Source organism: Neophocaena asiaeorientalis, unplaced genomic scaffold (genome assembly GCF_003031525.2).
Source record: "Neophocaena asiaeorientalis asiaeorientalis breed wild unplaced genomic scaffold, Neophocaena_asiaeorientalis_V1.1 scaffold136, whole genome shotgun sequence".
Taxonomy (NCBI): domain Eukaryota; kingdom Metazoa; phylum Chordata; class Mammalia; order Artiodactyla; family Phocoenidae; genus Neophocaena; species Neophocaena asiaeorientalis.
Window position 1 is genome coordinate 3,425,144 of NW_020185333.1, and position 11,909 is coordinate 3,437,052.

The 11,909-nt window shown below is 37.7% G+C and overlaps 1 protein-coding gene across 1 annotated transcript in view; it reads right to left on the reverse strand.

The window, feature by feature from the left end:
* The window catches only part of CD96 (CD96 molecule), an 81,447-nt gene extending 69,789 nt beyond the window's left edge, over positions 1-11,658 (reverse strand). The window contains 2 exon segments of the mRNA XM_024735322.1: positions 8,843-9,199; positions 11,529-11,658. Of these exon segments, the coding sequence (XP_024591090.1) occupies positions 8,843-9,199; positions 11,529-11,589 (418 nt within the window). The 5' untranslated portion in view covers positions 11,590-11,658.
* Positions 11,659-11,909: the final 251 nt, after the last annotated feature.

An 11,909-nucleotide genomic window follows, 5' to 3' on the forward strand; every position in this document is an offset into this window, starting at 1 on the left:
CTCCTGATGGCCCTTAGAACTAGAGAACTCTCCCCCTGCCCCAGAAAAAAACCAACAGGCAATCACTGGGGAAAAAGGCAGACTAATCTGAGAATAGCAGCAGAAATGCAGAAAGAAGTATGTAGGCACCAAATTATCAGAGCCTTCTAGGGAAAGAAGAAAAGGCTTGTCAGTGCTAGAGCAGAGGTGACTCTTCAGACATATCCCATACTGAGAAGAAACCCCTGGGAGTAGAATCCAAATTAAACAGGACAGGCCCAACAGGAGAAAGCAAAGTGGCAATTTAGATAAAAGTGAGGGATAGGAGGAAAGGAAGTACATCTCACAAAGTACAGTGGCATATAATTTACCTTGAACATAACAGAAGAGAGAGCTCTAGAGAAACTGAAGACTCTAGAAAAGATAGCCTGGCCCACTCTTCCATGATAAAAATCAAAATCCATTTAACTTAAACATACTTAGATTGAGCAATAGAAAAGAAATGGGGTAGAATCACATGTAAAGATATCATAAGAAAAAAAAAGAGAGAACAAAGTAACATTCCTACAACAATAACAGCATATTAGAAAGACATGACTTCAAAATAAATAAAAACTATAGCCTACTTATTCAAAATGAGCTTAAAGAAATAAAGAAAATGATATAAGCTATGAGAAAATTTAGAAAGACTAGTAAATGAGTCAATTGGAGAGAAGAAAGTTTATAAAAGATAAGTAAGAGAATTCAGGAAAGGGTTGGAAATAATAAGTTTTGAAAATCATTTCAGAAATTAAGAGCAAACTAGAACAAAACCAAGAATATATTAACACAAAAGCTAATGCATTAAAAGAAATTTAAAAAATAGAATGAGGGAAATTTTTAAAAGAAATAAGTTAATAAATAATGAATTTTAAAAGAAAAAAAGAGGTAAAAGGGATTCAAAGAAAGAGACAGGCAAAGAAGATAAAAAGTATGCTTAATAGAAGATACTCAAGGAAATAAACAATAGACAGAAAAAATACTGAAAATTATAATCAAGTACAATTTCTTAAAATAAAATGACTAGAAAATATTAAAAGATTATACTTCAAAAGTAGGAAAATAGTCTCAGAATGGACATTAAGCATTTTCTTATAAAAGTATTAAACAAAGTCAGTTCTGGGGAAAGAAAATCAAATTGTTATTAACTTTTGGACAGCAAATCTTTATGTCAGAAAACAATATAGTAACATATCGAATATACTCAAGGAAAGAAAATATGAGGTAAGGATATTACATTCAGTCTTTAATATGAAGACTATAAAAATCATGTTAGAGTCATGCAAGAACTCAGGGAATATTGCCCCATGAACATTTTCTGAGGATTCTCCAATAGAATATACTTCAAACTGAAGAGACATTCACATAAAGTCTAGGGGTAAGTGTTGAATATATATTTACCTTTAGCACTAAGAATAAATAATTGTTATAAGAGAGTAGTAATGAATATGTATTTTTAAATAAAGATACAACATAAGTATCAAAAACGCAGATGAGGCGGGGATTGAGGTTTTGCGGGCATGAAGATGTCAGTGAAAAAAAGATATGTATAAAACTGAGCAAATGTGTTAAAAAAAAATCACAATTTTCAGGGCCCTGGAAATTGATCAAAGACAAACATTTAATTGGGAAGCATTTTTTCCTGAAAAACCACTAGAGTTTCAATAAGAACAGTAGGAGTCTTTAGCCTTCTTGCTTAGGGATCCTTCTATCCCCTTTCCTGACTAGGTCGGTGAGAAAGGTAGTTTCACCATCTTAGAGCTGGCTACAAAACCCAGCAGCTTTTCTTCCAAAAGGGGAAGACTTAAATTAGGTCTGAGCATGAAAATCCTTCACTTTGTCAGCTAACAGGGACAAACTTGGTAGGAAACAGAGAAAAACTGATGCTTGGTTAGCCTGGGTTTGCAGTCTCATTTGGGATGAGGGGCAGAGCAGATAGACAGTTAACATGGAGATTCTAGAAATCAGAGAGTCATATAATAGCTGACATAAATTCTCTACATATCTCAGGCTGACTGGGAAAATATACACATGAGTCGGGGGGACCTAAGAGAGCCCAGTGAAAAGTGAAAGCCAAGGGAGGTACTACTGTCGCAATTTTGAAGGCACTCCCTAACCCCGCCTCCACAGACATCTATGTGTAGAGGGTGGAAGCCTATTGGGCTTGAGGTATTTGAGCACAATTTTTTGGCAAATTCATTTGTGGACCAACAAAGGGGCTTTGCCAATGTAGGGGCAACTCCTTGGAAGCCAAACTAAAGACATAAGAATTATAGTAAAAAGCTAAGCAGAGATTTCAATGGCCACACACTGCAAAGGAGACGGATTTTGCAATTTAAATATGGGTAAGTTACTAAAATTTTGAAAAACCCACAGAATCTAGAGTTGTCGCATTATGGGTTTTTTGTTTTTGTTTTTACGTTTAGCTTTCAACAAAAAATGAGGACATATGAAGGAAACAGGAAAGTGTGATCCATACTCAAGAAAAAAGCAGTTCATTGAAACTGACTCTGAGCAGATCCTACATGGGATTTAACAGACTTCAAAGCAGCTATTAAAAGTATGTTCAAAGGATTAAGCAAAATATGATGGCAATGACTCAATACATAGGGAATTTTAGTGAGGATAAAATGAACCAGATGGTTATTCTAGAGTTGAAAAGTCAATAATAAAAATAAAAAATTCACTGGGAATTCTCAACAGCCAATTTGAGATGGCAGAAGAAAAAAATCAGTATGTCCGAATAATGATTAATATAAATTATCTAATCTGAATAGCAGAGAGAAAGACGATTGAAGGAAAACAAAGAGTTTCAGAGCCATATAGGACAATATCAAGTGTCCTAACATATATGTAATTAGAGTCATAGAAGGAGAGATGAAACAGAGGGGGACAGAACAAATATTTGAAGAAACAAAGACCAAAAACTGCATATTTGATTTTTTAAAAATTTCCCCAAATTAATCTACACATTCAAGAACTTTAAAACCTTAATACGATAAATACAAAGAAACACCCAACTAGGCATGTCATAATCAAACTGCTGAAAGCCAAAACAAAGAGAAAAGTAGAAAAGCAGTGATTGAAATCAGTAAGGAAAAAGCCCCAAACTTATCACATGCAGGGACCAATAAAAGAATTAATGGCTCTTGTCTCACTAGAAACAATGGAGATCAGAAGACATATTCAAAATACTGAAAGAAAAAACAGTCCACTAAGAATTCTACATAAAAAAATAAAAAAAAAAAAAAAAAAAAAAAAAAAAATTTAAAAAGATTTTAAAAATAACTTAAAAAAAAAAAAAAAAAAAAAAAAAAGAATTCTACAGTCATTGAAAATATCATTCAAAAATAAAAATGAAAAAAAGAAAAACCAGAATTCATGGCAAGTAGATTCGTTTTATATGAAATTCTAAAGTAAGTCCTTCAGGCTGAAAGAAAATGACACCAAATAGTAACTTCACTCCATGGGATGGAAAGAAGAGCATAGGAAATGGTAAATATATGGGTCAATATAAAATATATACATTTTTTTCTTTTTTCTTCTCAATTTCTTTAAGAACATGAAATTCTTTAAACCATTAATTGCAGCACTGTTCTGTTGGCTATGTTATAGGAGATCATTCATGTGTCTGTTTTTTGTCTACTTTTTCTTTTTCACAGCTTACTCCAGCACATCCTTTCCTTTTGCTATTATTGTCAATAATAACACAATATATATTCTTTATATATGTAATACATATAATAAACTGCATATATAGAAAAAATAGAAACATTGGAGTTAGCCAACAAGGACATTAACTCTTTTTAACATATTTAAGAATAGAGAAAGAGATGAAGGAACTACATGAAAAGATGAATAATTTCATCAAAGAATTAAAAATCTAAAAAAAACAATAACTTAAAAATATAACATCAGAAATTAAGAATGAATTTGATGAGATTGAAAACTTACTGGATACCAAGAAAAATAAGATTCGTGAATTGGAAAATAGGTCAATAGAAAATTTCTAAACTGAACCATAGGAAGGAAAAAAAGTAGGAAATACAGAAAGAAGAGTATTAGAAATCATTAAAAAAATATATTTAGTTACAATTTTTAACACTAGAAACCTAACATCACAAATTTAAATGCTAATTTAAAAAAACATGCAAGTGTGAGAAATAACATGAGTGAATTTCTGTATAATCTGGGAATGGGGAAAACTTTTCTTAACTATGACTCAAAATTAGAACCAATAAGGAAAAAAAGTGATATATTTTATGTCATAAATGTAAGAATTATGCTGCATTGGAAACAGTAGCATAAGAAAGTATGGACAGAGGACAAACTGAGAAAATATTTGCAATTTATATTATAAATGGTTAATAGATTTTATATGTGGGACATTTTCAGCCTAATAAGGATAATAACTATAATGAATTAAAACTCATTAATATGTTTAAATTCGTATAAATTCTTGATACTTAACACAAATACTTATTTATGACCTAAGAATGCTAGTGAACCAACTCATTTTTAAATCTGGTAAATAAAGGGAAAGAACCAAGTGTCTATTCTGCTTTTCTTATACAAATTGTACATGTAGTAAATAATTGGTTCATGGGAGGAATTTCTCTTTATAAGAATACTTCAGCTGATAAATGAAGGAATGATAGAATTAGAACATCACTCTGGCAGCCCATAATGAACGAATGGATCTAGGCAATACCCATCAGTGGCTGTTAACATCACACAATCAGACATTATGTAGCTCTGATGTAACTACACAACATCATCTATGAAATACTCTTGCCAGAAAATAAAAATAAATATGATCAAATCTGTATACCTAACTAAAAGGTGAAAGAGGAACATGGAGATACCATGAGATGTGAAAAGCAAAACCCAGGCTGTGGGTAATTCTACAGGACAAATAATCAAATTTGTTCAACAAATGCATTGGAAAAGAAATGTAAGACAGCCTTCAGATTAAAAGGGAACAGACTGGTCAGAGGCAGGTGGTGGGGAGTAGGCAAAATGAGTGAAAGTGGCCAAAAGGTACAAGCTTCCAGTTATAAAATAAATAAATTCTGGGGATGTAATGTACAGCATGGTAACTAAAGTTAAAAATGTGTTTAAAAGGGCTTCCCTGGTGGCGCAGTGGTTGAGAGTCCGCCTACCGATGCAGGGGACACGGGTTCGTGCCCTGGTCCAGGAAGATCCCACATGCCACGGAGCGGCTGGGCCCGTGAGCCATGGCCGCTGAGCCTGCGTGTCCGGAGCCTGTGCTCCACAACGGGAGAGGCCACAACAGTGACAGGCCCGCGTACCGCAAAAAAAAGAAAAAAAAAGGTGTTTAAAAGTTGCTAAAAGAGCACATCTTAAGGGTTCTCATCATAAGAAAAAAATTTTCACTGTGTGAAGTGATGGATGTTAACGGAACTTACTGTGGTGATCATTTTACAATATATACATATATCAAATCATCATGTTGTATACCTAAAATGAATACAATATGTCAATTATATCTCAATAAAACTGGGAAAAAAAGGTCAAAGAACACACTATGCCTTTAGACAGGGTAGTAGCATGTAGTTAGACTGAGATTATCAAGATTATATTATCCAGATTATTCCATTCTATTACCGGTACTATTACTCTGTTATTATAGTCTATACTACTTCTATTACCACACCTCCTCCTCCTTCTACTACCTTTCCTCCTTCTTCTCCTACTACTGCTTCTAACAATGACATTAACCGCCCCCAAGGCTTTTGTTGTAATCTGGGAAATTAAAGCCATATTGTACTTTTTAGAACTAATCCTAACAACTACACATTTCAGACACATTAAAGTCTCACAGTCTGAAGCATCGTGGGATCCAGTAGCGTCAAATGATGGAAACCTGGATGACAATAACCCAAGGCTTGACTCAGAGAACTGCGTTTCTTGGAATAACCCTAAAACTAACCTAAAAGGAAACCCTGTCAAGTGAAAATGAAAAAAGAAGCAAATGCCAAACAGTGTGTTACATTTCTACCCTCATCCACAGCCTCAGAGCACTAGCTCACACAAAGGAACAAGGTATAGTGAAGAGAAGAGTCCCTTCTCAGCTAGGCACTCCAGGAACATGGGGACAGGATTTAGACACACTGTTTTGTGAGCAGGCAGGGAGGAGAATGACTCTGCAGACAACAGAAAGGAAACAGAAAGAGGTCCCAACCACCTCTGGTCCCTCAGCCTTTTCCTATTTAGATTCTCATACACCACTTCGATTTGCATTTGTTCATGTATTGCACATACTTGCACTCATGTGTGCTTTGCTTACCCAACCAGCCTGTAAACCTGAAGATCTCCCAGGGTTGTGAGAGGGAAATGGCAAGAGAGAGAGGAGAAGGAGTGAAGATCAAAAGAATACAGGGGAAAAAGATGTCATGAGGGGGGATTTGACAGGGCTTTTGAGTGACAACTGCCCGTCTAAGTATCTGCCCCTTAGCTTTATACCAGGCTTACAATTTTGATCACTCTGTGGTGAAAGAGTTCTTTCCCTTTCTGTTTTTCTTTTTTCTATTTTGCTCCCTTTGTACCCAAACACACAATACCAGAACAATTTCTCTAACATCGAGGCCATTGTTTTTTCCGTCTGGTCCGGCAGATCAAGAGCAAAGTTACAGTCAGAAGACTGGGAAATGGACAACCACAAAGCATGTATACTTGGCTTCTGCCTCCCCAGTGATTTGCAGTTTTTAGTAGTTACAAGCTTGGCCCTTTATTTTAAGAAATACACTTTCCCTCAAAGGCAACACCACTCTCCTTTCTGAATGGCACTGTACCTCTTCTCCACTGCTGTCTTTATGTTGAGCCATTCCCACCTCCTATTTCCTATACGGCACATTAATCCATGTTGTCAATTCTCCATGGAATAAACACTAGGTCCTCACATATGCAGTAGCATAGTTTACAGTTTTAGGAAGAAGACCCAAAATCTTTGTCTAAAGCCAAGGTCAGTGTGTACTTGTGCTAATGTGTGGCACATGTTTTGTTGGGCTCCATATCAGGCAGACACAAAAAGAGAGGGCGGAAGACTCATTTTCAATGAGACCTGAGATATAGAGTTCACTCATTATTATTTTTACTATTCATAATGAAAAGTACCATTTTCCAAACTCTTACTCTTGGGCAGGAACTATGCTAAGTGCTTTACACAGATTATCTCATCTAATCATCAAAATAATGGTACCTGTGAAGGAGTTCCTATAATTATCCATATTTGTTATATCAGGAAACAAAAACTTAGGGACTTAGAAGAACCCGGCGAAGATGAAATATATAGTGAATGACAGAGCCAACATTCAAATCCAGGCCACCTGACGCCAAAATATATGTAGGCAAACACTGTTCTATACAGGTCTTCTCATTTCTCTTCACTCAACCCCCACCATCCCAACCTATCCCCAAATGAAGTATTTTTTCCTTGGAAAACAGCAATGGGAATGGGGCATTGTTAAGGTAGAGGTAGAAGAGATCCTGCTCTATAGCTGGACTGCCCAACACCACGCATGGTCTTATCTCTTGAGAAGTGGAGAGGAAGTAATAAATCCATACCTGTTGTTTGTCCTGGGCAGCTCCATGCCTTCTTTAGCATAGCGTTCATGAGTTAGTTTTTGCTGTGCTTTTTTCATATAACACCAGGTCACTTTGCCCCTGAGGTAAAAACATTCCATTTCCAGTGCATTTTCCATTTGGCTTTCGTTTTCATCTTTTCCATTAGTATAAACGGAGATCATTTATTTTAGGACCAACTAATTTAGGGTAGGCATTACTGTCATCATTTTCCAGATGGGCTCAGAGAATGTACATGCCAGGCCCCAGGTGAAATTCTTTTCTAGCCAGAAAGGTACTAGAACTTTAACCTAGGATTCCTGCCTTCAAAGGCAGCCTTCTAAATCAAGAATGAGTGAATGCTACACATTCAGCAGCCTCCTCGGTACCTTTCCTTGCCTTATACTAAATATATCCAAATCCACTTTGATAAGTCCCCCCCAAACTGCTCTGATTCCTTTGCCTCCCATCTCAGTGAATGGCACCACCATTCAGGTGTGCTTGCCAGACACATGCATGATTTTTCTCTCCCTTACTCATACTGCCATTGTTCTAGATCCACTCTATTACCAAGTCCTACCTGTTTAACGCTCAAAGCTCAAATTCGTCATCTTCTTTCTACATCTACCCAAACTATCACTCTGTCTCCTCTGGGCTACTGGTCTCCTAACTTGTCTCCACCTTCTCCTTCTCATCCGCCTTCACTTCATTCTCATAGTGAAGCCAGCACCAGCTTTTTATAACACAAATTCAATCAGGCTATAAATGTCATGCCATCCTTTGGTTGAAAATACTTTGATGTCTTCCCAAGGCACTTAGATAAAAATCCAAACCTCAAACATGGCTGACAAAGTTCAGCATGATCTGGTCCTTACCGTATCTCCCACCTCATCCCTTAATTCTGTACCGAAGTCCCACTGGCATCTTCCTATGTCCTCAAACACTACATAGCCCTTCATATCAGCTGTTCCTTGTCTCTGGATCACTCACAAACCTTCCACCTCTCAAATGGTGTTAATATCTACTAATCTTCAGACCTCAGCTCAGGTGTTGCTTTCTCAGAGTCAATTTTCCTGACTTCTATTATACTCTCTCACAAAATCACTGTAGTCTTTACCACTTATCACTGGTGCAATTTTACATGTATTCTGGCACATGGCTGGCTCAGAACACATACTTGTTGAACAAATGAGAGGTGAACGAATGCATGTGCTTCCTTCCCCCTCCCAGACATGCTTACCATTTGTCTGAATCTGTAGGTTGTAGATTTTCGTCTGAATGCCCTCTGGGTACAGAGTGAAGCTACACTCATACTTTCCAGTGAGCAAGGAGGACATGTTCCTTAAGTGCAGAGTCCACTTTGACACATTCCTGGGAGCTTCTCTGAAAGCCACCAGCGACTCACAGGGGCTCCCACTGGCACAGTAAAAGCCACGTTGGGGATGATAAAGGGCAATCAGGTCCAACTTATCAGTGACCTTGGACAACTGCAACTGCACCAAGAAGCCTTTCTTCTGTGTTTGGCAGGTCAGGTTGACATCAGAACCCGGTAATGCATAAATGTCTTCTTCTGCATTGAACGTTTCTTCCAATACTCCTGAAAAGGAAGGACGTGAGCCATCAGTTTGCATGATTCACACAGAGTGACTCAATGAGAAACCTTGGTTACTTTGGTGAAGTGAGGGAGCAGCTGGAACTTTCCTCCCTGGCTGACTTAGAGAGAGCTTGTTCCTGATCTAGACAGAGAAGCATAAGACTCAATACAAATGAGGAGGCATTTGCTTAAAGACACTAGAGGAAATTATTGACTTTTGAATGTCTATCACTTTGTCTATTGGTCTGTCCAAAAAATAATGCAAGTTCTCTGACTACCTGTGAAAAAAAGTAAGCCTATTTAAAGATTGGAGCCCACTAGCAAGTTTATTATGACAACTACTCTTACAATGAATATAATTGGCTTTTTTTGTTTATGAATCAAAAGCACATAACATATAATAACACACAAATATTATTTTCTGAAGCTGAAAAATAACTGATATGCGTACGTTTTTAAAAATATATGTTTACAAGAGGGTTTTACATAGGTTATTTTGTTTAATCCTCTGCACACACCAAAGGGTGATTTTTCTGTTTGTTTTTAAAATTTATTTATTTATTTTTGGCTGCGTTGGGTCTTTGTTGCTGCGTGCGGGCTTTCTCTAGTTGCAGTGAGCATGGGCTACTCTTCGTTGAGGTGCGCGGCTTCTCACTGTGGTGGCTTCTCTTGTTGTGGAGTATGGGCTCTATAGGCGCATGGGCTTCAGTAGTTGTGGCACACGGGCTCAGTAGTTGTGGCACATGGGCTCAGTAGTTGTGGCTCACAGGCTCTAGAGCACAGGTTCTGTAGTCGTGACGCATGGCTTAGCTGCTCTGCAATATGTGGGGTCTTCCCAGAAAAGTGATCGAACCCGTGTCCCCTGCATTGGCAGGTGGATTCTTAACCACTGTGCCACCAGGGAAGTCCAAAGGGTGATGTTTGTTAACATTGTTTATCAAAGAGGAAAATGAGGCACAGAGAGATTAAGTGATTTGCTTAAAGTCACACCTCAGTAAAAGAACATTAATTTGGTTGTCTAGAGTCTGTGCTCCTTCTATAACCTTCATGACCTCCAAACTGCCTTCCAAACTGGTTGAGAAGAGTAAGAAATTTGACATTCAATATCAGAGGATCAAAAGGGCCATCATTTCCATGTAGTTAGGGTGCCTGAGGAAAGGATGGGGAAAAAACAGCGGTAGAGGTTTCCACTAAAGATAACCCGCTGGTCAGCATCATCTATAATCAACACTGAAACACTAGACATGAAAGAAGATTCCCTCCCATCAGCTCTCTGACCAAATGGTACAGGACACTTACAATATGTTAAGCACTGAGCCTTTGACATGCCTTCAATAGTGTAGGTCTCAGTTTTAGAATTAACATGGAATACTGTTACAGGAATGATATATTATTGTGACAAGTACCACTGAAGCTCACAAAGGAAAAAGATAAAAAGATGACAAGCAACTGAGAAAAAAACAGGCTCCAAAGGTACTGGACAAACGGGAGTTACTACACTTTTATGAATGCAAAAGTTTGGGTAGGCAGAGGTTACTGCAGCTTAACGTAGCTCCCTGTGAGCTCACCTTTGCCTGGTAATACATCTCTGATCCTATCTACAGCATTATATTCCAAAGTCTCCTTTGATTTAGAAATTCTCCTTTAAAATCTTCATAACTATATCTGAAAAGCAGAGTTAATTCTTAAGACACTCGGGCTCACTCTAATACCCTCGTGCTACGGAATGCAGAACAAATCTCTCCTCCTGCTGTTTTTAAATAGGCCCTTTAGGCACTGGTCCCCGCTGTCATAAGGACCCTACTTTGTCTCCCAGGTCCATACCTACACATGCCTCATTAAAATTCAACGTATGTTCAGCTCCCAAAGATCTTAGTATTTGGAGGAGAAATTCTTGGCTATATCCAAAAGAGAAAGTATTTGAGAAAGAGAAAAGGTTGAGCCAGGAGCTAGCTCTGAGTCTTGATGGCTTGTGATTTTTCTAGTATTCCGGAGTTATTCTGACTATCACTTGGAAAGCATTTCATTTGCAAGAAGCACAATTTCCCAGTTACTCCAAGAGACCCTCTTAGAAAGAAAATGGGTGAAAATGTCTCAGAGCAGTGGCACAAACCACCCACTCCCTTCTTGTTTTTAGTGCTCATTTGTAATCCTTTCTAGACTCTTAACATCTCTCTGAGAGCTGCCACTTAAACACATAACTGAAAACCTTAATAACAGTCTGCCTTTGGTGATCAATTTCGGCAGTAGCCACAAGGCATTTAAAATAAACAGAGGCCCCATTCCCCCCAAAGCAGCCGATCTGACAAGAAAGGACAACCAGAAGCCTTACCCCTGACAAAATGTATCTGGATGATGGAATAGACAGCACAGTATGTCCATTTTCCCCCCATAGTCTCCTGAAGGCCTCACACCAGCATTTCCATAATGATCACAGAAGTCAATAGATGCCTTTAACTAAGCAAACTCCAGCCACCCTGTTCGTGCTGAAAAAACGCCGCATCTACCAAACGCCTGTGTCTGTTTATCACTTGGCAAGACCCCGGGAAATGAAACGTAGACAGGAAAGTAATGTGGTTCAGAGCTAAGTATAACCTTCAACAGAACAATGTTGAAATTGTTCTCTGAAATCTTGTGTATCACCTTCGTTAAAAGCATTTTTAGTATCCAAAAATTCTCTCCTTCAGGATCTCTGTGTCAGTCAAGCTGCTTC